Source organism: Maniola jurtina, chromosome 4 (genome assembly GCF_905333055.1).
Source record: "Maniola jurtina chromosome 4, ilManJurt1.1, whole genome shotgun sequence".
NCBI classification, from domain to species: Eukaryota; Metazoa; Arthropoda; class Insecta; order Lepidoptera; family Nymphalidae; genus Maniola; species Maniola jurtina.
Window position 1 is genome coordinate 6,500,205 of NC_060032.1, and position 27,166 is coordinate 6,527,370.

At 35.8% G+C, this 27,166-nt stretch overlaps 2 protein-coding genes across 4 annotated transcripts; one reads left to right on the plus strand and one right to left on the minus strand.

Moving 5' to 3' along the window:
* Positions 1-2,226: 2,226 nt before the first annotated feature.
* On the minus strand, positions 2,227-13,820 carry LOC123864283 (GRIP and coiled-coil domain-containing protein 2). 2 transcript variants are annotated; one of them, XM_045904599.1, is made up of 14 exons: positions 13,591-13,820; positions 13,321-13,435; positions 12,396-12,839; positions 10,622-12,313; positions 10,443-10,536; positions 9,873-10,347; positions 9,371-9,787; positions 8,440-8,567; positions 7,463-7,628; positions 6,647-6,883; positions 5,953-6,149; positions 4,867-5,020; positions 3,677-3,785; positions 2,227-2,727 (listed from the first exon to the last, which is right to left on the minus strand). In XM_045904599.1, the coding sequence occupies exons 1-14, from the start codon at positions 13,612-13,614 to the stop codon at positions 2,666-2,668; spliced, it is 4,314 nt and encodes a 1,437-aa protein (XP_045760555.1). In that variant the 5' UTR covers positions 13,615-13,820; the 3' UTR covers positions 2,227-2,665. The 2 variants fall into 2 exon arrangements, with proteins under 2 accessions (XP_045760555.1, XP_045760554.1); XM_045904598.1 differs by having other exon boundaries at positions 10,443-10,539.
* Positions 13,821-14,520: 700 nt separating this feature from the next.
* Positions 14,521-26,981, plus strand: LOC123864301 (serine/threonine-protein kinase Pak). 2 transcript variants are annotated; one of them, XM_045904646.1, is made up of 13 exons: positions 14,521-14,689; positions 14,930-15,061; positions 15,312-15,472; positions 17,528-17,720; positions 18,042-18,157; positions 18,422-18,523; positions 18,949-19,115; positions 20,059-20,187; positions 20,626-20,803; positions 21,416-21,617; positions 22,325-22,440; positions 23,297-23,515; positions 24,269-26,981. In XM_045904646.1, the coding sequence occupies exons 2-13, from the start codon at positions 14,950-14,952 to the stop codon at positions 24,350-24,352; spliced, it is 1,779 nt and encodes a 592-aa protein (XP_045760602.1). In that variant the 5' UTR covers positions 14,521-14,689; positions 14,930-14,949; the 3' UTR covers positions 24,353-26,981. The 2 variants fall into 2 exon arrangements, with proteins under 2 accessions (XP_045760602.1, XP_045760603.1); XM_045904647.1 differs by having other exon boundaries at positions 17,549-17,720.
* Positions 26,982-27,166: the final 185 nt, after the last annotated feature.

Here is a 27,166-nt window from a genome sequence, read left to right on the forward strand (position 1 = left end):
AAAATAATTTCTGGAGCTTTTCTGTTTACTTGCGCCTTAAAAAGACCGGTAGGTGGTTTTTAAAACGTGCATCTATGCAAAAATTCCATTACAAGCCCTCGACTGCGATCTCTCCTGGTGGTATACAAGTAATGAATACCGCAGATGACGGTTAGTGGGACGTCCCCCCACCTCATACCCCGATTGCCATCTCGACCTGTCGCGTACTATAATAGTCATAGTCATTTATTCTTGATAATATACATTATACGTTAATCCAATAATTCAAATTATTTTTTGTATAAAATGTCTCAATAATTTTTCTTAAAAATATAGAATAAAATACAATAATAAATATTAATAATCAATTTTGTCATCAATCTTTCTAAGTAGGAATTCATTATAACTATAGAAAGACTCCTCAACAAGCCAGCTTTTACTATACCTACCTATCTACTTATTACAGACGTAAGAAAGATGAAGATGATATCAAACTACACATTTTGTTATGTGGTAGCCACTGATAGCTAAGGGCGTAAATAATCTTTTACTTTTTGAGTTACATAAAATACATGCATATTCTTTTGATAAAACTTGCCGGAAATAAAACACGTTAGTACAATCAATAATAATTTATTTATTTCTCAATACAATACAATCATTTAAACATTCTTATGGCTAGGTACATAGCATATTCTTAGGCCAGGTCGTTCTTTTACCAATGGAAAAATAAGTACTTAAATCTTGATACAAAGAACGCGCTAAAAAGAACATTCGAAACAACGAAAGGACGGCCCGGATACGCATGTAATAAATATATCTATTTAATATTGACCACATAATAAAATCACGAATAATAAAAATAGTCTATACCTACATAAACATAAAACTTCGTATCTATATTACAAACCATTCAGTATTCCTGTTTATCAGGTTCCATTATAATCGAATATCTAGGTACAGTTAGGTACTTTATTTAGGCATACCTACCATAATGCGTGGATTTTTTAATGATAAGATTTTATAACATTTCACACCTTTAAAGCCAAACCGTTACAAAATGAAAAATCCAAATTTTACAGGAGAGCAAAAAATAAACTAAAATCTTGGATTTTTCACTAAAGGTAGTTTGAGCAATATGTTGAGGTTGTACGATAGGTAATGATTAAGATTATGACTTACATAAACCATATAGTATGGAATATTTTTGTAAATTGAACAAGAGCAACCGCCGAGTTTCTCGGCTGGTTCTTCTCGGTAGAGACGGCATTCCAAACCAGTGGTAAATTATTTTGACGGTTAAAAGCACTTGTGAAAGTTTATTTGAATAAAAATCTATTCTATTCTATACAATGCAGAAAACTAGTTGTTGGTTTTTAATTCGTATGGTAACACTTTGCTTACTTTAGTGGAAATTTGATAAAAAGAGAACTGTCTAAACAAAATGTTACACTTTGCCAAAACCAGCAAACATATTAAGCATACAGCCATACACCTTCGTCACATTTCAACAAACTTGCTCCAATTGTAGACACCCTGTAGTTTTTAACCAAGTTATTTTGGTAACGGATTAATTTTAACGCCATCTAGCTTGTGAATGGAATTTTACAGAAACTGTCAAATTCATCTTGTAGCTTACGAAATTTTAACATACTCGTACATGGCATTTCGTGAAAAATTTCGTTTAGTAACGGTTTTTCTTTAAAGGCGCGATTTTATTCACATAAGTATTATGTACATGTTTCGTTTGAACTAGGAACTAGTCGATTCATTATGGCATGTTTAGTTACATAGACACAACAGGATATAAAAATTACATCTGTTATTATATTTTTAACTTTTGTATGTCTGTTGTATTTATAAATGCGATGGAATGTGTCTGTATCGTTGGCATTATACATAGACATTAGACATGTTAAGTTGTTAAGAGGCGTCTCTCCGTCACTCGCTCCATACAAACATAGTTCGTCTCTCATTGGAATACTAATCAATCATAGGTACTCAATGGAATTTTGTAGAAACGTTCCGGGAACTAATATGCCTGTGGTTTTCCAGATTTCCGTTAAAATATTCGGTTTCAAAGTTACATGGTCTTAAAAATTCACATACAAATCTTTGAGCCCCTGTAATTTTAAAACTACATATTTTTAGCAAAATCTAAAACACCACAGCACAGATATTAGTTTCTAGAATATGTCTGCAAAATTTCATGGAGTTTGGTTGCTATTCAAATGAAATTGGGGCTACGATTGTATGGAGTAAGTGACGGAGAGAGCCCTGTTAAGGTGTACTCGGTGATGAACAAGATATTGAACTACATTATGTTACACAAACTAGGTATCCATATCCCACTCATACATTGTACACCTAATGTAGAATTAGTTGTATTGCTATTTTATGAATGTTTGTGAAGTATGTAAAATTGTAATAAAGAAATAACTAATAGGGAACCTTAAAAATAATATGAATGTTAAGTATCTTGTCATGCTGATTTCATTACGATAAATACAATAATTGAGATAACGAGCCTTTTAATTTCAACACTTGTTTTTATTACAAAATGCCTCATTAAAATACCATATAATTGGTTTGGTTTCGTTAATTTACGAATAGTTAATTTGAATCACAGATTATTTTGAAGACATTAACATATTCTAATCACTAATGCAATCGTTGTACGATACTTTCACTTTCCTCCTGGCCACGGGAGATAGCTTCCCCAACCTTTACTTGGATTCGGATCTTGGCCTGAAATATAAATACATTTTATATTTACGAAACCTTAAATTCATTTAGGATTACAGATTCATCCGGTATCATTAACCATTATTGAAGACCCCATCCCATGTACATTCTTGACATGAAAATTTTCAGTACATTACGTTACAATATATTATGACGACCGAATTCTATCAAATGATATACCTAAGTTCAGAAGGTCTTAGATAAATCAATTCAATTGAACGCTAAAACTGACTCGAATTCTATCAACATAGGTGTGATGTAAAATCTTTAATAAAGGAGTTTTTTTCCTTCCAGAACATGTCACTGCGTAAGGCACATACACATATACATAAGGCACTGTCACATTTATTGAATTACGTATTTTCGTAAGTAAAATCCTACACTAGGTAATTGGCATCAGGAAAGAACTCCCTTCCGCAGTGTCGATCTATAGGAAGAGATGTGCACAGCGCTATGGGGGGCGTTTGTTCCAACGCGCGCCATTACTTTGTCAGTCTACCTTACGCTTCAGTCTCTATTAAAGTACAATACATATTCGCAGACACTACTGTCGTCCAAAGCTGCTTTTACCTGACGTCATACATACTATGTTTCCTTAGGCTGAGAGCTTAAGAGCAAACTTTGACTTTGCTTAGACTTAAGACACTATTACTTTTAATAGAGACAGCGCGGTTTTATCGCTGACATAAATATGTTTCGTTTTGACTAAAACTTAAGTCGGACAAAGTCAAAGTAATACGCTTAATAATAGAGCCTTAGAGTGCGGTTTCACTGAAGTGGAAACATGTTTAATAAACCAATCAGATCATTGTTAGATGAAGTGATAATTTTATCACGTCACCCTCTAACTTATTAATTGGTCGAAAACTCTGTTGCTCCTCACTGGTAATGCATCTCAGTGAGTACCGTTAGATTTTGAAATAAATAAATCAAAAGAAAGTAAATACATTACCTTTGGCGATAGCTTGTATCTTGTGCATCTCGTCCGAGGTGAGCGTCAGAATCTTCTGCAGCACCGGCACCAGCCGACTGCGCTCGTCTCCGGGTGGCAGCGTCAGAAACTGTAGCCAGTAATATAGCGTATATGTACTCTAGCTAAAGGTATTTTTCTAGTTTATATTGTTTACTAGCTGATGCCCGCAGCTTCGCCCGCGTGGGTTTAGGACCTGAAATCCCGTGGGAACTTTTGATTTCCCAGGACAAAAATAGCCTATCCGTAATAGCCCGTCCCCGGGATGCAACGTGTTTCTGTACCACGTAAAAACATCCTTTAAAAATCCCGAGGGAGCACCAGGATTTAGGAATGCAAAAAATGCAAGAAGAAGAAGAAGAAGGAGGAGGAGGAGGAGAAGCAGAAGAAGGAGAAGGAGAAGAAGAAGAAGGAGAAGGGGAAGAAGAAGGAGAAGAAGAAGGGGAAGGAGAAGAAGGAGGAGGAGACGGAGGAGAAGAAGGAGAAGAAGAAGAGGGAGAGGGAGAGGGAGAAGGAAGGAAGGAAGGAAGGGAGACAGACAGACAAAAATTTTAAAAATGTGTGATTCAGTTATGATATCGTTCAAATAACCATATGAGCTTAATATGAGGTAGTTATTTCGAAATTACAGACAGACACTCTAATTTTATTTATTAGTATAGATATTCAGTAGCTGAATCAAGAGCGGAGCTTAGTGAGCTTGTGCATCACTACCCATATTATACATGCGAAAGTGTGTTGGTTACCCGCTGCGGGTGAACGCGGGTGGCGTGCGAGTGTGCGGGCCGTCCCCCCGCCCCATATCCCTATTGCCATCTCAATCTGTCGCGTACTATAGGTAGACCTATATTTGCATATTACATATGTATGGCTTATGTATTGCATATCTTGTATTACAACTGCTGAGTTTCTTCCCTGCTCTTCGCAGTAGAATCTGCTTTGCTAACCAAGCTTAGCTGTAGATTCTTGACATGCCTATCATAAGTGGCACATGATGTCCTACATGAAATAAGTAAATTCATTTCATTTCAGCATATCATTAGGAAACGCCACATCTCTTCCAGGTTAGTCTGCTTCCATCTTAGATTGCATTATCACTTACTACCAGGTGAGATTGCAGTCAAAGTCTAACTTGTATCTGAATAAAAAACACGGATCCGTCACGCACTGACCTTAAGCGTAACATTCTTCATGTACTCAGTGTTGTGTGCGTTGCCGGCGGAGGCGCGCACGCGGCGCAGCTCCGCCTTCAGCAGCTCGCTCAACTGCGCCAGCCGAGCGCCCTCGCGCTCTGACTCCGCCAGCAGAACTGTTACGTGCTTCACCCTAATAACACAAAAATAATACTCAGAATGGTCCTCATCGCATCCACTCGATTTTTCATAACGTTTCGCAACGTTTCACATCGATAAAATAAATAAATCATTATTATAAACAAATGTGAACATACATAACGTGCAGCCTGTGGGCTCTGTGGGTCACACACGCAGAGGGCCTATAATGACCCGCGTGTCCAATATAATAATGGATCCAGAGTGCTGACGAGGCTGCCGAGGTTCTGTATATCGCTGATGTTTGCTGAGGCTTATATCGAGTAGGTCAGCAGTAATTTACAAGTGTGAATTAAAAATTTATAACACCCCTGACAAGTGAAGGTTACAGTAATAACTAGAAAAGAGCTGATAACTTTCAAACGGTTGAACCGATTTTCTTGGATTATAGCTAAGAACACTCTCAATCAAGCCACCTTTCAAACAAAAAAACAAAATTAAAATCGGTTCATTAGTTTAGGAGCTACGATGCCACAGACAGATATAAAGATACACACCTCAAACTTATAACACCCCTCTTTTTGGGTCGGGGGTTGAAAATGGATGTATAATATCGCTCCAGCAATGTACGGGATTTTAATTACTTGTTAGTTCATGGCATAATATTGTATATCAAATCTTTGAAAAGAACAACCGCCGAGTTTCTTGCTGGTTCTTCTGGGTAGGAAAGGCATTCCGAACCAGTGGTAGATGCTCTTGACGGTTCAAAACTACTTGTAAAAGTCTAATTGAATAAAAATATTTTGAATTTTTTTGAATTTTAAAAATAAAGATGATACAAAAACTGGCAAACCTTCAAATTCATTCCTCAGAAAAGTTATTTGACGATTGAAAAATCGGCCCTTAGACATATTAATTTAGTCTAGAGATTGTGTAAGCACAACAGCACTAGCCGCAATGTCACAGTTTTAAAATGAGATAAAATACCTCTGCTGTTGAGCTAGAATTTTTCTCCTCAATTCTGCAATCTCTTGATCTGAAGTGAGACCGAGTGACGATGTGTCCAGCGAATCGTTTTCTGGAACTCCCTCTTCTAGAAGTCTTTCCAACGGTACTGGGGACCTCCTACCACCACTTGTTAATATAGATTTTGAAAGCGGCGGGGAAGGTGCTGATTCGGAACCCTGAAATTAAGCATTACAATTGCTTTCAGGAATGAAGTGATTTGCTATCTCGTTCCTAATTCACACTACTAGAAATTATAACGCCCTTTCGGCTTACGTGTTCCCCGCTTCCTTGTTTTGGTAGCTTCAAAAAAAGAGTGAATATTCATCTATACGCAGGTTTGCTCTACTTTAGGCTGCATCACCTACCATTTGGTGTGATTCCAGCTAAGTGGTATTATGTGCCCATATATGTTTTGAATAATTTAGAAAGTCTGAAGCATTTTTGATCCTTCAATTTGTTTACTTTCAAAACTGCATACAACAACCATAACTCTAAAAATCAATTACATGTCATTTATACTTTTAAATGCATATTGATATTATGGTAATAATAGTTGTTAAAAACACTTAACAAGTTAGATAACGTATAATCTTAAAAGAAAGCGCGAATTGATTGTATAATATATTGTATTGTTATACTAAGTGCATACAGATTAAAGTAAACGATATAATACCTCTCCTTCCTCTCTGGGTATAAGAGAGACATTGATGTCCATTTCGCCATCGCTTCCTTCCTCCCTGGGTATGACTGGGAGCATGTACTTGTCGCGGCTAGACTCTTCGTCCGACCTGCCCGCCCTCACATTTTCTTGTAATAGTGCAATCTGCTTCTTCAAGTTTTCTGTCTCCTTTTGCAATTTAGCTTCCAGGTCACTTATTTGCGACTTGTAACATTGGGTTAATGTTGAAACCTAGAAAAGATATTTTTATTAAAGTTCCATGGAAATTGAATAAGTTGACCTTCAGCAAAAAAAAAACCGGCCAAGTGCGAATTAGACTCGCGCACCGAGGGTTCCGTGCCTCAAAAGGAAAAACGGAACTCTTACAGGATCACTTTGTTATCTGTCTGTCCGTCCGTCCGTCCGTCGTGTCTGTCAAGAAAACCTATAGGGTACTTCCCGTCGACCTAGAATCATGAAATTTGGCAGGTAGGTAGGTCTTATAGCACAAGTGAAGTAATAAGTCTGAAAACCGTGAATTTGTGGTTACATCGTTTAAAAAAAATTAAAATGTGCTTCAATTTTCAAAGTAAGAAAACTATACCAAGTGGGGTATCATATGAAAGGGCTTTACCTGTACATTCTAAAACATATTTTTATTTATTTTTATGCATAATAGTTTTTGATTTATTGTGCAAAATGTCGGAAAAAATATTCGAGTACGGAACCCTCGGTGCGCGAGTCTGACTCGCACTTGGCTAGTTTTTTATTTTTTCTGGAGATACAGAACCCGATAAATGTAGCGATCTGTTAGCATTTGGATATTGTTACCTGTAGTTTATGCTGAGATCTCTCAGACTCGAGTTGCTGTGACAGGCGCGTCAAGTCGGCTTGCAGGCGAGCAGTGCGCTGGTGCGCCCGGCCCGCCTCCGCACTCGCTTCCGATAGCCTCTTTCTACCAGCCTCCACTTCTACACTTAACTCTGAACTTTGCTCCCTGTAAATTAATGTTTTTTACACTATGACCACAGAATACTAAGGGAGATCGCCCACCGCGACTTTTTGCAGCGATAATAATATCTGCGTGCAAGTCACAGTTGACTTTTAACCTTCTCCTTCTCAGAGATCCATGCTCCAGTAGTAGGCCAGTGATGGATTAAAATAATGCTGATGGATAATTAATTCACAAATAATATGGCAGTATTTTGGGGTAAGGGAAAGCAGGATTCGTACAGAGGCAGTATTCGTACAACAGTCATATCTCCACTATAGAACATGGTTACGTGTTTGTGTTCAAGAATACAGGCGTAAATAAAAATAAGACCATAAAAAGATATTTGCCTTTATCAAGAATAACGACTGATCTCTAAAATATGCCCATATTCTTGAAAATTTTATACAATATTATTGGAATTGACAGTGTATGTCATTGGCTCAACTGACATGAGATGGACATGAGTCTGTATTTGTGATTTGCGCTGAAGTGAAACTCAAATGAATTGTGACGCTTCTTCTATTTATCAACCACTGGCGCGAAATCACTTAACACCAGGTGACCCGCCAGCTCGTTTGCTCGCTATTCTGTATTGAAAAAATTCGGAGTTGCATTTCTGTTCATGATAAAATATCAAAGATTTATGGTCGTTTGGTATACTTAGTTCAATTTACAGAATTTTGAGTTCTGTCACTATTCTCGTAATTATGTCCATATAGGCGTTCTTAAACATATTATGACTATGACTATATATAAAGATTATTATTATTATTTATTTTTCAAATAATGTTACAGATTTGAAATTTTTACTTACTGCACTGTTGCAAGCTTTTGAGTCAGTGTGTCAACTTGGGCCTTAAGAGCAGCAGCCTCCTCTTTTAACTGTTCTTCTTGGCTATGATCTATGGTCTGATTTTGACGTAACACTGCCTGAGCTCTGACCTACAAATTGATATACAATACTATTTTTCAGGAGTTGCAAGATTAATACTATCCATACTAATATTATAAAAACAAAAGTGTATCTATCAGTTACCTATCACAGCCAATATGTTTAACTGATATTTATGTTTGGGGCAAAGATAGCTTGCATTCTGGAGATGGGTATTAGGCTACTTATCAAGAAAAATCAGTTTCCATGATATAGCTTGCATTACAGACATAGAGATGGATATTGGCTACTTCTTATGCTGGAAAATAAGTTGCCACATGATTTTGACAACCTAAATCCACAAGAAATCACAACCAGCATCTAGTAATATTCTAAATGCAAAAATGTGTCTCTTTGCCTGTATCTTTTTACAACATGGATCTTTAGATGGCACATGAGCTTACACCCTGAAGACAACCAAGGCTTCTTTTATACATAAAAATAACTTAGTGCAACAGGAAAACAGAAAGATGTTAGAAAGAAATTCCAAACGGAAAAAAATTACATTAACAGCTATTTTTTAACCCCTGACCCAAAAAGAGGGTTGTTATAAGTTTGACGTGTGTATCTGTGTATCTGTCTGTGCCATCGTAGCACCTAAACTAATGAACCGCTTTTAATTTAGTTTTTTTTTTGTTTGAAAGGTGGCTTGATCGAGAGTGTTCTTAGCTATAATCCAAGAAAATCGGTTCAGCCCTTTTCTAGTTATTACTGTAACCTTCACATGTCAGGGGTGTTATAAATTTTTAATTTAGACTTGTAAATTACTGCTGACCTATGCCTAATTTTTCAGGCTACAATTAAAAGAACATACTTTGTAACTAGTGTACTCCGTCTTCAAGTCTGCAAGTTCAATATTCGTCATTTGTAATTTCTCATTTAATTCCGCACATTTAAATTCCAATTTCTTTACCCTATTATTCAATTCTGTCCTTTCATCGCCGAAACTCATAATGATTTTCTCCTTTTCACTGAGAACTGAGGTCATTTCCAAGTCTGCTTCTTCATTTTTTCTCTTTTCATCTTCAAGTTCCTGCATCAGTTTTGTGATGATATCTTTCTTGGAATTTATTACACTGTCTTTTTCTTTGCCATCCTCCATTGCTTGCTGTAATTCTTCTTTTAGCAATCTGTTTTGAGTCTCTTCAGTCTTTATTTGTTCTTCCAGTAGTTTTATTTGAGTTTTCATAGCTGTTATCGTTCCCTCTTGCACATCAATCGTTGATTCCATCTGAAAAATATAGAACACCATTTTTTATTACAATCATATTGTATAAAAAAACAGATTATATATATGTATTGTGATTAGAATTTACTTGTATAATTTTTTTCTTATTTTCTTCCATTTTAGTTGTAAGATCTTTCATTGATCTCTCATAATCCTCCATTTCCAGACTTAAAACATTCTTTTTTTTAACATCTCGTAGCGCTTTTTCCAACTGTTCTTTAGTAATTTTATGTGATTCTACTTCAGTAGCAAGCTGTTGCTTCTTCATTAGGATATCCGCTTCTAAAGTCACAATTTTTGCAGTAGAAACTTCAAGATCAGCTGTTGTTTTTTTAAATTTAGCCTCCAAGTCAGCTACATCAGACTTATGTTCTTCGTTTTCGACGCTTTTAGGACTATCCAATACATCTTGACATATCACATGCTTTTGTTTATTATCCATGCTACAATCAGCTAGCAACTTTTTTAGTTTCGTTTTCTCCTGATCTGATGTTTGCAATTGTGCTGTTGTTTCATTTAACTTCTTTTTTAGTTTTAAGGCAAACATTCTCAGTTTAGTATATCTGTAAATAGTGCAGATGTAGGTATTTTATTGATACCAAGATTTAAAAGTTTATGAATTATTTATTTTATATGTATGTTGTATAATGTTACTTACTTATCTTCAAAAGTTTCATCTAAATCTTTCATACGTGTATTTTCCTCTGCTCTAGAAATTGTTGATGTAGACATGTCTTCATTAGGTAGCTCAACTGCTGAAAAATATAATACTGATATAATTAGGATTCTCTGTGTAATGAGTATTGAAGAATTATTTATTTATAGAATGTGACATACAAGCGCATGATTGTTGTTTAAGTTTGTCCAAATCTTCTTTTAGTCCAGAAATTATGCTTTCTTTTTCCTGCAAACTTTTTAGTGCAATATCTTTTTCTAAAACGATTTTTTCTATTGCTTGACTATTTTTAGAAGTATTTTGCTCAGCATTCTTTAGGTCATTTTCTAAAGTTTCCACCTTTTTAAGAAGATCATCCTTTTCTGCTTTAATATTGTCTCTATCTTTTTCTAAAGTCTCAATTAGTCTTTCCATTTCAGATACAGCTTTCTGTAGTTTAGATATAGACTCACCTCGCTCTTTTAAAACTTGGTTGATTTCTTTCATTTCATTTAATAACTCTGCATTTTCTGTTTTGTAGCTCACAAGTTTTGATTTCGCATCTTCATATTCAGAAGCAAGGTTATCGAATTCTTTAACCTTACTACGAGATTCTTTAACTTCCATTAAAAGTGAAGCATTTTCTTGTTTATAAGCAGACAGTTTTGTCTCTAGCTTCACAATATCTGCTTGTAGTGAGACATTTAAATCTGTCAAATGCTCTGGATCATCTTTTGGCTGTTCTAAGGATAGTTTTAGGGTTTCAACTTCTTCTTGCAGTAAGCCATTTAAATCTTGCAAATTTTGATATTCTTTCTTTAATTTATCATACTGTTCTTTTAAAGAAATTGTTTCATTTTTCAAATCTTTTATACTGTTTTCTTTTTCTAATTTAAAATCTTTTTTCATTTTTATATTTTCCAAAGACAAAGCTTCAAATTGTTCCTTTATGATTTGTAACTCTATCTTGAGTTTATTGAATTGATCATTTATTATTTTATTTTGATTTTCTAGCTCAATCACAGCATCTTTGGCATTTAACTTTTCTTTTACCAATATAGATTTTTCTGATTCTAATGCCTTTATATGAAAATTCACATTTTCTTTTGTTTTATCTGTTTCGTCTTTAGATTTCAACTTTTCATTTAGTTTTGAATTATCCTCTACCAAATTTTCCACCGTTGTTTCAAGTTCATTGACTTTTAGAGTCACTAAAGATAGCTGAGATAATGAGTGACTCAGTTTTTCTTTCAATGAATTATTTTCCTGTATTTGATCATTGAGCATCTGTATATCCAATTCTTTTGATTTTAAAACTGTGATTTCAGTTTTTAGTGTATCATTATATATAAGAGTGTCATCAAGTTTCCGTTTTAGTTCAGACACCTGAGAATGTAACTCTTCATTTGCATGTTCAACTTCATTTATTTGATTTTTCAAAATAGCAATTTGGCTTTGAGTTATATCATTTAATTCTTTTTCTTTTTGTTGTAACTTCTCTTTTAGTGAAATGTTTTCATCACTCAACTGTTGCATTTGTTTGTCAAAAGCCTTAGATGCATTGATAATTTCATTTTGCCATTTAGGAATATTTTCTGAATACTCTTTTACTGTTTTTGTCAAAATATACCTAGAATTCTTTAACTGGTTTATACAATTAGCACACTTCAGTATCTTGTCTTTGTAACTTCTTAGTTTAATATTAGCTTTATCTAACTTAGATTTCTCGAGCTCATAAAGCTTATTAAGTTCATCTATTTTACTTTTATAATCTTTGAATTCTGATTTGTTTTCTTTGGCTGATTCTTTTGCACATTGTTCCAACACTTTAATTTTGTTATTAAACTCTTCGATTTTCGTTTGATAAGATTCATCTGAAACATTAAATATCACATTAGATATATTGGGACATACTTTAAATAGGTTTGGTTAATATGATAAACTAACCTAACTCACCATATTGAACTTTTTCTTCTAAAACTTTTAGCTGTTCCCTTTGCTGCAATCCAATATTGTTAAATTCTTCAGTTCTAGCTTCAAGCTCAGTAAGTTGTGTTATGAGTTGTTCGTTTTCTTCCAGAAGTCTATTATTTTGCCTCTTAAGAGAAATCACTTCACTATCAAGGTCTGATAATTTTTGAGATGCAGCTGAAAGGTTTTGATCTTTCAAAATTAACTCAGCTTTCATTTTATTGATTTCTTCTTCATAGTAATTGCATTTATTACCGAGTGCTCGCACCTTACTTTGAACTGTGTCTATTTCAGTAATGAAAGTGAGTTTTTGTTCTGTTAAAGAATCAACAAGTTCTTGCAACATTTGAACATTATCTAGTTTAATCTTTCTCTCAGTTTCACATTCTTGGAGCAGAGTTTTATATTTATCAACCTCAACCTGTAGTTCTGAAAAAGACATTGAAATAAATGTCATGACATTTATGTGCACAACAGACGGAAACATTTAAGAGGCATGCGATGGGTCTGCCCGCGAAATTCAAATTTAATTTGGTTTTTCGCAATTTGTAAACTAATGCGATAACATAGGCTTATGGCATTCTAATTCCGACAATGGCAGTATCATCCTCACAGGTTTATATAAAAATCTTTACTTGAAAGGGTCCAGTTTAAGAAATTAGCTCTAGTATAGACTAATTCTCACAAATACTAAAGCGGGCAGACCCGTCGCTTCCACCTTAAGTGCTGAAACCAGCCCAGAAAGAAGAAAAGTCATGACAAACTACTTGCTGACTAAGTCAAGAGCATAATGTTTTTGTTTGAGTTAGCTATGGGTTTTTTCTGCTATTTGTATTGATTTAAAAGGAAATGCAAGCAAGCAAATATTTCTAGTACCTAACAACTATAATTAGAATAGAATTTTTTTTACCTGATTTAGCCTGTTTCGCCTTCTGTGCAATGGCTAGAAGGCCTTTACATTTAGTTATTAGCTCATCTCTGCTTAGGTCATCAAATGGACTTTTCTTAGTGCCAAGGTCTTGACTCTACAAACGAGTAAATAATTGCAATAGGTAATGAAAATACTAGAGATAAGCCGAAGCGTTCGTACGAATCAACGAATTCTATAAGATCTTCTTCTTCAATTGATTGGTGGCTGTAGATACGTAGATCTTATTTAATTAAAAATATTAAACATTACCTTGGCCTCGGAAAGTTTGTCCATCTTGGAGAATAAACCTATAGTCCACAGCAGGTATAATTATTGCATTTCTACAGATTTTTATTAGGATATTTGTTTCAAATGCAACATCACTACATACACCCAATCTTTTATATCTTTTATAATAATAATGTCCACGAAACATTACATTTTTATGAATAGATAATATATGAATATGGAGGTTACAGTCAAACTTCAGTCGTAAGCATGTCGTAGACTTCGTCTGTGTTGGTGTTAGCTGGTGGGCGTGCTCTGCCTTTTTGGTGTGTTTTTTTTTGTTAAAACTTACTGGAAAACGCTCTAGGAGGTGCCGTGCGTATGTCGGCGAGCACCGGCACAGACGGGGTCCATACTTGTATAGTTTAATTGTTACAAATTATTACAAACTTGACATTGGCTTATCTTTGCAAGGCCAGACGAGAGAGAAAAAAAAAAGCATGTCGTAAGGGTCGTAAGGTATCAAAATCTATAGTCTATGATAAAAATATGTTATTGGTCTGTGATCACATCCATAGAGCAAAGTAATCTATGATCTAAATACCTACCTATGTTCGAATGATATGTTCCTTATCTATGATCACCACAGAACAAAATATGTATATTCAGGGGAGATGATCACATCAAGGCTTGGTAAAAAATATCAATATATCAAAACATCCATATTTAAAAAAAAAAAATTGATATGTATCGTTGATATTTCAAATGTTTCTAATCTGGAAATATCGATATTCGTTTTTTTACCTTGCCTAGAATTTTGCATGCATTTTCATGTGATTTCTAAGTTCTACGTACACTTCATACATCGATGACTTCTACACTTCTATATAACTAGGTACTGTCTAGTGGTCTAGTGTCTATGTACCAAATTTGAAAGTTGACACTTTGTCTGTGGCATAAAATAAATTTTAAATGGCGGCCCTAGTCATCGTTGCTGGTTGCTGCTATAGTTTTGTGTGTGGAATATAGAAATTATTAAAATTTCTGTAAATGAAGGACATTGTGTAAAAACGAAGTGGAAATGGTTATTAATCTTATAAATTAAAACTTGAAACCTAAATCACAAACTGTAGTTCTAAAGGTAAGAAATATCTTCGGTGTGTATTGGACTGTTGGTTTGTCAAGTAATTGTCACAGAAATCATGCAGGGCGCGTCTGTAAGTGATATCTGGAGATATTGTTATCGAAAAGTGTTTTCACTACGCTTATTCTTTCAACCAATCGGTCAGATACTTGTCTCTAAAGTGTTAACATGATCTAATTGAAGTTGTGTTTGGTCCTTGTTGTATCACTCGTATATACATTGAAAGACCCTTTTTAGGACGTGCGTAGAAGGCCAGAATGTCAAGCGATGAAGACAAACCACCTGCGCCTCCGGTGCGACTCACCAGCAACCGGGCAACCGACCGTGGGGATTCTGTAGCCTCTGTAGACATGAGGCCTTTACCAAAAGGTAGTCTATAGTTATACATTGTAGCGATTCATAACATTATGACTCACACTCACAATCCATCTTACCAAAATCAAACACATATTCAAATTAAGTGATGGAAACATCCAATGTTTTAAACATTACAATCACTTTGGAGTCCTTATAAAATATCATTGTCTTATTCTTGATTACTTTCAAGAATATGTTACTTCTAATATTGTTTACACTGATGAAAATATGGTATTCCTAATTGTTTAAATAATTATTTCAGAGCCTGATGATAGTGGGGATAGAAAGAAGAAAACATTAAAAGCAAAAATCAAAGGCTCGAAAAGTACTGCCCACAATGATAATAAGCCAAATATTAGCTATCCAACTAACTTTGAACATACAGTCCATGTTGGATTTGATGCTGTTACAGGAGAATTCACAGTAAGTGCATACATATTATACTTTATAAGATAGATATTGGATCTATATATGTATGAAATTATGTACTATATTATAATAAAGAACTGAATTAGTTTTACAAAGTATAAAAAATTGGACAGACAGAACTATGGTTTTTTAGAATAAAATATTATAAAATATTATTTAATTGTCATAAAGTAATAATACTGCTGGTTTCTTAATTGATTCTGTTTTAGAACCAGTAGTAGTTTTGTCTTATAAAATATGTGAAGTAAGCCTACATGAAAATATAAGCAAATTGAAGTTAGATTTAATACTTGTATATATTTCTCTGAACTTATTTACACAATGAATGATATTCTATTTTAAAAAGCCTGATTTTTTTTTAAATTTTGATTGTGATAAAAATGATGTTTTTATTACTCATATCTTATACTGGCTAGCTCAGAACTGTAGGTACTTTAAAAATATCAGTTATACTAGGAAAAATATTGTGCTTTATTGACCATTAGAAAATTATTTAAATGCAATCTACTTAAATGCTGTTTGGATTTGTGCACAAGCTGAATTTTGACACAAATGATCACATAACAAGCAGCACATCTTATATTATTATGATATTTGTCTTTATTTATATGACTGATATTTACCACAAATGCTTATATAATACATATGTATTATGATAGTAAAATGGGCTTATTAGCTTTTACACACATCATAATGCTTTATAATTTTGTTGTCCTAACATCCTGCATAAAAACTTAATTCAGTAAGACAAAATTAGTAAACTATTTACAAATCTATATAATAGGCTCACACCATAATTGACATTGGTCAATCTACTTAGTTAACAGTATTACATATAAAGTAATGTCATGTTATTTTAAAATTAGTTACAAAAGCCATAGAAGCATGTTATATTGCATTTTGAAATAGTATAGATAGAAGCATCTTTTGTAATCTTTACTACAGGAAGTCTATGTAATTTATATTAAAAAAGTTATGAAAATAGATACCTGTTTATTTAATTTTGGAGTATCTGAATTGAATCTTGGGACCTTTCTGTTAAATGTACGGTTCCCAAAATCATGTAATTGAGTTCCCTGTATTGCCGCTTTTGTTTCAAGCTGCCTATAACAGTAAGTAATAGCTTAGGTTCTATACATGCATCCTTAAGCTATCTTCATTGTTTCTAATAATAAATAAACAATCCTGTAGTACATAAAAGTATTTTCATATCATAATAATGTGTTGAACACAATCAGCATTTTGAATTTTGTATTGTTACATAGTAGTAAAAGTAGATGTATTGCAGCTCCTATTTTAAAAATATTTTTGTTTTTCTTTTCTATACAATAAAAAAAGTTTTTGGCTTCTGAAATTTTTAACAAAAAATATTTGTAGTCATTTTGTGGTATTGTGGCATTCCAAACCAGTGGTAGATTTATTCGACAATTTGAACACTATTTGGTAAAAGCATTGCTATTCTATATTATGAATTGTATATTATTTTTACAAATACATATTTACTTTGGTATGCCATATATTTTTAGAATGAGTTTTTACTAACTTTACTTATGTTTTGAATATTCAAATATTTAATTCTATTTTAAAATGTATTTTAAGTAGTTACTTTAAGTAGTAGTAGTAAAGAAACCTTTTATTAAAAAAAATCAAAATTGTTATATTCATATACCTAGAGGTAAACTTTGAATTTTATTGCACAGTCTGCCTCTATTGATACCAACACAGAGCTGTCAAATAAAAACAGTAGTTTAGCCTCAGCATTGACACTTTTCATGATCATTTTTTTGGTGCATTCTTTTGACTTTGTGTTATAAATCTGCCTGCAATATATAATATATAGTCACACTCATACTACTACACCAAAAAAAAAACTAAATAATTATATATTTCACCTATTATTTTTTTCACTTTAAAATGATGTATATTATGTTTACTATCAAATCACCACAATTTTTTAGCATGATTACCTACTATAACTTAAAAAATATGTACATTTTCATTTGTAAATAATATCATATTGAAATTAAAGAAAGAGAAATATTTAAGTAGTCCTATAACTTTGTTACCAAGGGCATGCCTGAAGCTTGGGCGCGTTTGTTGATGGCATCCAACATCAGTAAGCAAGAGCAGAAGAGTAATCCACAAGCAGTTTTAGATGTTCTCAAATGGTATGATGCCTCTGCGACACAGCCACCACCATCGAAATACATGACATCAGCTCAGATGCATACTACTCACTCAGGTAAAAGTCTTTAAAAAGTTAATATGATTGCTAATCAGATCAGGTGCTTTGACGTTGCCATCTTTTATTGACCTGTTTTAAAATACCAAATAGTGTCACAAGCTAAAAGCTCTAAAAACTATTAAAATCTTTTTCTCTCAATACATTGTAATTCTTGTTTAATTTTTTATACTGGGCAATTTATTGGCGAATCGTTAAAATAAAAATAATTTAATTTTACTAACTACCACAATATCAAAGAGTTATTATTTCAACCGCGCCTAAAGGTTGCCCACACTGTTATGTAAGTGTAGGGGTTTTATTTAAATATTGTTCTGATAGGTTCGTCAGTATCGCGAGTATCATCGAGCAGTCCCTCGTCGTCCACTCCGACGGACACTGAGCACCCGGAGCCCCCGCCGCCGCCGCCTTCTCGACCTGACCGCACCAAGAGTATTGTTAGTAGTATTTCTATACCTACTATAATATTACGTTTAGTCCCCAGCATGGATTTTCGTTTTTGAAAAACTAGGAATTCTTTTCCTGACTTTCTGTCTTCTGTTACGAGCCAAAAAATCACGTCTTATTTATATGCTGCGTGAAAAACTGAAAACAACCAAACCGTTTTAAAAAACATAGTTTTTTTTTTTATAAATTAAAATTGAATTGTTTTTTAACAATCTGTTCTTACAATTTTAAATTTGATATGTGATTTTTTCTAGTATACAAAGCCAATAGAGGAAGAAGAAGCGCCGCCCCCGCGCCCCGCGCCCGCCCCGCCCTCACCACCACACGTGCCGCATCCTGTTCTCACCACGCATTCAGTAAGACAACTTTACTACCTTTAGTCATTTCATCGAAACCCTTCGTCTGCTGGTCTGACTCGCAGTTGACCAGTTTGATTGCTCTATAATATAACATGAGTATGCACATCTCGAAAACTGATGGTTTGCATTAATTTTGATAGGATAGCGTCAGATTCAAGCAAAATCAACGTTAACATTAAAAAAAGTATTGACAGACATAGTTAATTAACGTTTAGTGTAACTGGTCTTGAAATTAACGTAGTCCTTAGTGACGTAGTCCTGAGTGTAACTTGAAAAGGACTACAATCTATTTTCACAGGACTCTGGTCTATTTTACTTGTTAAAGTATTGAAACTCGAAAAATAAAAATACATAATGGTGTAATTAAAAGTATATAATGACACCTTTATAACCCTAGGAGCTTACTAATTCATTCATAACAGATATGCAGTCGAGGGGAAACGGGGTCGCCGCTGGACCGCAACAAGAACCCGGCGGGAGCGCAGACGCCGCCCGCGCTCGCACCGCACCCCGCGCTGCCCGTCCTGCCCGCGCACGTGCCGCCCGCCACACCGCCCGCCAACGGCGCGCCCGCCACCGACACCACCGGGTAACTTAACCCCCTACTAATGATCCATACTTCCATACAGACTACCACTTTTATAAGTCGCATCGGCAAAATTCTTTTGGACGGAAAAGCGCAACCTAACGAACCACACCTACATACAGACCTTATTGTGTGACAAGATTTAACGGAGACTCGTGATATCTTATAAAAGTGGCAATACTGTACTAATATAAATGCGAAAGAGTCCATCTGCTAGCTTTTCCCTATTTTGACGATTACACAGATCGCTTACATCCTAGAGACAGATATAGTCTACTTCTGTCTCAGAAAATCAAAGGTTTCGCACCGGATTCTTAAAACTAAAATTCTCATAGATGAAATCATGGGATCATGTCTTTTCAGGCACAGAAGTTTCACTACACAAAGAAGTTAAAATAAATAGACGCCCAGCTCATACAGCACTGCTGTATAAGATTAGTAAACGCCTCTTTCGCATAAACTCTTATGTCTAACTCTCGCTCACATATGCGATAGCGCCATAAAGAGGTGTGCCGCCGTAGCGTAGGTATATTCTCGGGTTACGGTGGCTTGTCCTGCCTTTACCCCAGACTGACTACTAAACTCTAAGTCAAGATGTCATTTATTGTGACATGTGTTTGCAACAACCTGATAAAAGTTGCAACCTCTATTTCCTCACTCTCACTCCTGTGGGATAGCAATCTGACACTATCAGAAGAAGATCAGGCCCAGAACACCACACACCACAGTATTTGATTCAAGGAAAAGTCCAAACACCATTAACTTGCCTGCACAAGTGTGCTACTAAAAACCCAAGAACTATTTATTAATTTCACAACATCTTGATTTGTTTGCGCTATTAAAAATCGACAAATTCCATGACAATTATCTGTGACAAAGTTCTCTCTAGTTACTTGTAGTCCCTGATCTAGAATTTCTGGTGAAGTTGATTGTTTTCTCTCCACAGAAGAGCAACCGGTCAGCAACAGAGGAAAAAGAAAATGTCAGATGAAGAAATTTTAGAAAAATTAAGAACAATTGTCAGTGTGGGGGATCCTAATAGAAAATATACAAAAATGGAAAAAATTGGTCAGGGGTAAGTTATCCTGTTTTAATATTATGCATATATGTATTAAGCAATTATGTTAAATAACCTAACAAATAATTTCGAAAAGTTCTCCAAAACCTTTTTTATCTTAAACTGGTCAAAAACAAATGCAGCGCATCAAATAAATACAGATGACTTCAGAATCAGTAGAACCAATACTGTTCATGGGATTTGGTACAGAGATAGCTGGCATCCAAGATTGATATATGCTACTTTCTATCCTGGAAAACCAAAGAGTCCCCATTGTATTTTTGTGCATATCCACGTTGCCACGGTATTTTTAAGTGCATATCCACAGTACAGAGATGCATCCTGGAGGTGTCCGTAAGCTACCCACAGGATTTTGAAATAACCAAAATCCATGCGGATGACGTCGCAGGCGTTATCTAAGTTAATAATAATAATAATTTGACGTAATTATTACAGGGCGTCGGGAACAGTGTACACGGCCATCGAAACATCCACCGGCATGGAGGTTGCGATCAAACAGATGAACCTCAGCCAGCAGCCCAAGAAGGAGCTCATTATCAACGAGATCCTCGTGATGCGGGAGAACAAGCACAACAACGTCGTCAACTACCTCGACAGCTACTTAGTTAATGAGGTAAATGACTGTTCCAACATTACCCGTCTTCTGCTTCATAAATCTGTTAGAGTTCGGCTGCATATTATCAGAAATTGTGTTAGAAAACTTTCTGTTGCATTTCTTCTCAGTAGGAAAGGCTGTAAAGTACTGGTAAAAGTTAATTTGAAAAATAAAATATTTTATTTTTTATTACAGCGGTCGTCCATTCCTTAAATTCACTCTACTATATCTGTTGTCTAGTACAAAATGTTTAAGTAGTGCCTTCCGACATATCAGAATTTTTATCAGAATTTTTCTGACAAAAAATTAGACTGATAATCTTCTTTCTTTCTTCTTTCTGGGCTGGTTTCTGCACTTAAACGTTTATGTTAGACTGATAATATACGGTTGACTAAATATGAAGAGGGTGCGATCGTCTGCTAATTGCGCTGTGAGAGCAGCTGAGATCGTATCGCAAGGATGATCTCAGCTCATGAGAGATGCAATCAGTTGAGCGGGAGAAATGGTCAAACAAGCTATGATGCATTCTGAACAATCTATTTCCAATCTAGTCAAACAATATTATATACACTTACCAATTAAATTACGTATTCTATTCACTAGTCACAAGTTGAAATCCTTAATTTGTAGGAATTGTGGGTAGTGATGGAGTACCTAGCTGGCGGGTCGCTCACGGACGTGGTGACGGAGACGTGCATGGACGAGGGGCAGATTGCCGCCGTGTGCCGCGAGGTGCTGCAGGCACTGCACTTCCTGCACACCAACCACGTCATACATCGCGACATCAAGTCCGACAACATCCTGCTCGGGCTAGACGGGCAGGTCAAACTGAGTGAGTACATGACACAGGCCAATAATAGAGCATCAAGTCGGCGTGGTGACAGAGACCTGCATATAGACAAGGGGCAGATCGCCACAGTGTCAGAGTGAGCTTAAAGTGAGGAAACTCGGTTTAACCTGAATCAACGAAATGTTAAATAGTAGGCTGTGGTGACGTAAAATCAAAGAAAAATAGTGCTAAAAATATATTGACGCCTGCCAGTGACGTCGAAGCCTCGACGTTTTGTTAGAAGCTCCCTAACGGTCGTAAACTGTGAACGTGTGTCGCAAGGTGACGACTGATACTGAGGGTTGCTACTCCTTGCAGCTAAAAGTTTAAATGCGCATCGAATAGCTGGTTCACACAGGCTGCGTAAGCGTTGTGTAACGTTAAACGTATCGCGCACCATTGCGTTATAATGTATGGAACTGTATGAAACATGGCACACCGCTTGCGACTGCGTAAAGTGTGGACGTATGCGTAACCCGGTGTGTTAGGGATTTACGCGCGTCACTGCGCACGTGTCACGTGTACGTGCTTGGTGTGAATCTGCCTTAAAAGCGTGTGCTAAATAAAACAAACTGGACCTGTGTAATGTTTAGGTTCGCTATTCCAGTGGTTAAGAGAGAGAGTTAAATGATTTGAGTTGATGCAATCTCGTTTGAAGCTTCGGCATTGACATATTATTTGGTTGAGCTAATTTAAATTATTTGTTTTAGCTGACTTTGGTTTCTGTGCTCAAATATCCCCCGAACAAAACAAAAGAACAACCATGGTTGGAACACCTTATTGGATGGCGCCTGAAGTTGTTACAAGAAAACAGTACGGGCCAAAGGTAAGAGAGTTGATCACTGACTTGCACAGTCTTATACCCAAGCATAAGCCCAAGTGTATACGGAGACGCAGGCGCGCAGCACAGCACAGGGCTTTAATTTCTCTTCTATGTTATCACATTGTATACAAGAAACGGCGCTGTGCTGAACTGTGTCGCCTACGCGGCCTGTGGCTCCGTATACATTTAGCCTCACACATATAGAAACAGTTTCCTTATCTGATCTAAATAGTGTTACTCTCTATGCTTTAATATCTACTTTTTGTTCAGTATGTTAGGACGATAAAATTAATAACGCAATTCAATTTTTTCTTCACATATTCCTCGTGTAAGCGTACAATGTACATGCAGTATAAGAGTTTTGCACCCTAGATGAAAACTTTGGAGGTTCAAATTTGGCCTTTTTGTTTCCTGCGTCCCTCGGAGCGCACGTTAAGCGGTCGGTCGCGGTTATTAGCATTGACGAAAGTCAAAGTCTGAACTGAAACTCGATATCTCGTTCTCTTAGTTAAGAGTTATACATGGAAGGATCTGAGAACTCACTACGTTATCATCCCAAGAAAGCTCCTACGATTATGTGATTGGAAAGGGATCCGACTCTCAGCAATGAGGAATTGAGGAATGAGCGACGGAGAGAGTGATAGAGTGCGCGCAAAACAAGTAGTTCAATCTGAAGTTGCAATATGGATCTGTGCAGGTCATATACTACGGATTAAGTATGCCATATACTAAGGATTAAATACACAAGCCTGGCTGAAATTTGTTTTTGTACTATGCGCAGTCATATGCCTCGTATTCAGATTGGAGTCCTTTTTTGGGTGCACTGTACATCATTCAAAAACCTATATTTGGTCCACAGGTAGATGTATGGTCACTGGGTATAATGGCGATTGAGATGATCGAAGGCGAGCCACCGTACCTCAACGAGAACCCGCTCCGGGCGCTGTACCTGATCGCGACCAACGGCAAGCCTGACATCAAGGACAAGGAGAAACTCAGCACCGTCTTCCAGGACTTCCTCGACCAGTGTCTAGAAGTCGACGTGGACAGGAGAGCGACAGCCCTTGACTTGCTAAAGGTATGTTTCACATTTATTTATAATAAGACTAGAGTTAAGTTTTTAAAAGTCCCGTGGGAACTGTTTTATTTTCCGGGATAAAAAATTGCCTATATCAATTTACAGCGACGCAAGCTACCTCGGTACCCATACAAATCGATTAAGCGGATGGTCCTTTAGGAATCCCGTGGGAACTTTGATTTTCCGGAATAAAAAGTAGCCTACGTCCATCCCCGGGATATAAGCTAACTCGTCATCTTTCGTCAGAATCGGTTGGGCCGTGTTTGATAGACAGACAAACTTTCGCACTTATAATAGTATGGATTCGCTGGCCCGGCCTGGCGTCGCTATCGAGTGAAATTGTTGAAAATCTGTGTGGTTGGAATTCCAAAAATATCTTTCAACATGATACAAATGTATGTCCTTCCGTGGGCTCTCATCCTCTCTCATTCTCTGTGCCTTTCATCAAAATCGGTGCCGTAAAAAGCTAGCAGATAGACGGACGGGCACACTTTCGTATTCAAAAGTCGCTGTGTCCCTCCCGGTCGTACAAAAACAAGTGTGGCTATGCTACTATTCTATTCACGCATGCAAATGGTTGACTGCTTGCATGATTAATGGGTTATGGGTACTTCAATTTCCGCCAACATTTTCGCACTTATATAACAACACCGATAGATGTTGATGGCATTCAGCTTTTTAGTTAGGAACAAACCTAAATAATGGCATATGTAGTTGGTGAATCGTGCTTGAAGATTTCGTTTGGTTTCGCAGCACCCATTCCTTAAGATGGCGCGGCCGCTGGCGTCGCTGACGCCCCTCATCATGGCGGCGAAGGAGGCGGCCAAGGGCCATTAGCGCAGGCCCGCGGCGCCCGCCGCGCCCGCGCCCTAGCGCCGCAGTGCCTCATACCGCGATCACCACTGACAGGGACGTATCCAACACTAATTGACTAGTTGGACTGACACTGACACGATTCAGCCGCCGGACTTCCCTAAAAAGTGAAACGGTGAGTGCTCCCATCCCCCAATCGTATCATGGATGCGCCCCTCCGGATTATTTATTTAATCGTCATCATCGAATCGGTGTTAGCCACGGTTACTAGTGAGTATGTTGACGTCTCCGACGAAACTTTAAGTATCTACTTATAGAGCAATATTTTATGTTTATATAAAATGGCTGCATATTAATTAATACGAGAGGTGATCATATTTTTACAAATTGAAGATTGATAACTTAGCAGTCCAATAGGCGTAGTGATTCGTAGGTGTCGTGTAGAAACGTTATTTATTGTAATTAGGGTCGCCTCGCGTCGCCGTGTCCCTCCCGAGCGCGCCGGAAAACGGATAGTGTTTTGTAGATATAGGCGTTAGTTACTCCAAATGTTACGATAAAATCTGCGAAAAGAAGACTGGCAGTTGACTCTTAGACGTAATGTTATTTAATAGTAGAATACGGTAGTGATATACAGTTAGGGAAACAGCTTATTCACTGTGATGGTAGAGGAGCGGCGCGGGGCACGGCCGCGAGCGGCGAGCGACGTGTGCAGAGTGCTTGGGAAATATATTATCATTTATCACTGAAGCGATGCGTAACAAAATTGATTTTAGATAAGATATTCTTTTTATTTATACTTAATAGTATATTGTAGCTTGATAAAGTATCACGCATCTCATTAATATTTATGAATGTGTGTTGCGTATTTTATTTTTCTATTTTCGACTGACCTTTTTTTTATTAGAGAACAGAATGTCTGTTGCCCTAACGTATTAATGCTTTTTGACTGTCGGTACTAGCTAGCTAGATTGATCTATCTATGCCTATTCTTAATTATTAGAACTTTGATTTATTGTAAGATAGATGCTTTTAGTTTTTTGAGATTTTTAAATCTTAATTTTGGATATTTAATCATTTCAACATTTTAATTGTATAGTTACGATATTCCCGAACAAATGATTTAAATTTTGATGTTACAGGTTGCATAAGTTACTTTAATTATGAATGTATTATGAAATATAACTTTATTTTTTTGACGATATCATTGTTAGTCATGAGAGCGAAGCATTTACCTAGTATTAAGTTTATATAGTTTATCGTACTGATTATATTCGAAATTAAGAAAGATTGGAAATTTGAGGCACAAAAGTTTATTTCCTGAAGATTATGAAAAATATAACACTATAATAATATACATTATAATCGATTTCGTGAAGAATAACTAAATAATAAATTAACAAGACAATAGCAAGCAGTAGTTGTAAATTATAAAAAATAATCTGTTAATCTTGAAAAATGTAAAAAAAGACCATGATACTATAACAATTTATTTGTACTATTTAAAAAACTAATGACTCTCTGCTTTTATATTTATAGGTTGTGCCGAAAGATGCTGTTAAATTTTCTTTTTTATGTGATTTTGCTATTTTGTGTTTTTGACGAAAGTATGATTGAATGAAAATGAATGACGAATGAATGACGTGATCGAAGGAAAGCGAGCTTGTCAAGTCTCGTCAAGTGTAAATTGTACAGATAAAGTTAGGCACATGTAGTATACTCTTGACAATATCAATGACCAATTACGCTCTAGATTTTTTTGTTTGTCTCTGGTTGGTGCACCTATTGACAACTTGGAATATTGGATTCAGATTCTATACCTTGTATCTACCTATATGAATACTATCCAACACTACATTTTAATTACCATAAATTTTTTAATTTATATAATGAATTAATGTGTGGCAAACTATACCTAATTTTTCTCCAGATTAATCCATACGTGTTGCCGAGCAATAGTTGATTAAAAACAGGTCAAGTGCGAGTCGGACTCGTACACGAAGCGTTCCGCACTATCGTACAAGAAATCTCAAACCAGTATAGTAATTCAAGTTAATGCCGTACAGCGCCATCTTGATGTGATTTATTAAACGAATTATTTCGGAAATAAGTTTTTATTTGTTTTGTAATGGCATAGCACCACAAATTCACGGTTTGCTGATTTTTTCTTTACTTGTGCTATAAGACCACGCTACTTGCCATAAAAACTAGGTGAACAGGAAGAACAGAATAGGTTTTTTGACAGACTCGACAGACAAGCAGACACACAACGAAGTGATCCTATAAGCTAATGTGCTTATAAACTGTATTGTATGGGTTACTTTTGAAGTACGGAACCCTAAAAATTTAAGCTATGATTAACGAAACGTCATGTTAACGCCGCGTGTCACATACGATTACGATTAACAATATTTTGACCAATATTTCTATTATTTATGGATAGTTTAGGACAAGTTTTGGAATTTTTTATGGTTATTAAAAATTAGTAGTATATAAAGAACCTTAACAAGTTAGGGTCTGAAACTACCACTTTGAATATTTGAAAGAGTAACACTCACAATAAAAACCGGCCAAGTGTGAGTCAGACTCGCGCATCGAGTTCCGTACTCGGGTAATTTTTCCGACATTTTGCACGACAAATCAAAAACTATTATGCATAAATATAAATAAAAATCTGTTTTAGATTATACAGGTTAAGCCCTTTCATATGATACCCCACTTGGTATAGTCTCTTACTTTGAAAATTGAAACACATTTTAATTTTTTACGTTAAGCCATAAACGGTAAAATCTAACTTATATACTAAGTAATATGGCCTATGCCAATATTAGCACTCAG

Bases quoted from the DNA above. Each gene is read 5' to 3' on its own strand.
- LOC123864283 (XM_045904598.1), bottom strand. From the start codon at position 13,614: ATGGACAAACTTTCCGAGGCCAAG. The intron at 12,840-13,320 runs GTAAAAAAAATT...TGTCTTTTTCAG, and splicing joins GGCGAAACAGGCTAAATCAG to AACTACAGGTTGAGGTTGAT. The intron at 9,788-9,872 runs GTAAATTCTAAT...TATATTTTTCAG, and splicing joins ATAAGAAAAAAATTATACAA to ATGGAATCAACGATTGATGT.
- LOC123864301 (XM_045904646.1), top strand. From the start codon at position 14,950: ATGTCAAGCGATGAAGACAAACCACCTGCGCCTCCGGTGCGACTCACC. The intron at 20,804-21,415 runs GTAAATGACTGT...CTTAATTTGTAG, and splicing joins ACAGCTACTTAGTTAATGAG to GAATTGTGGGTAGTGATGGA. The intron at 21,618-22,324 runs GTGAGTACATGA...TATTTGTTTTAG, and splicing joins AGACGGGCAGGTCAAACTGA to CTGACTTTGGTTTCTGTGCT.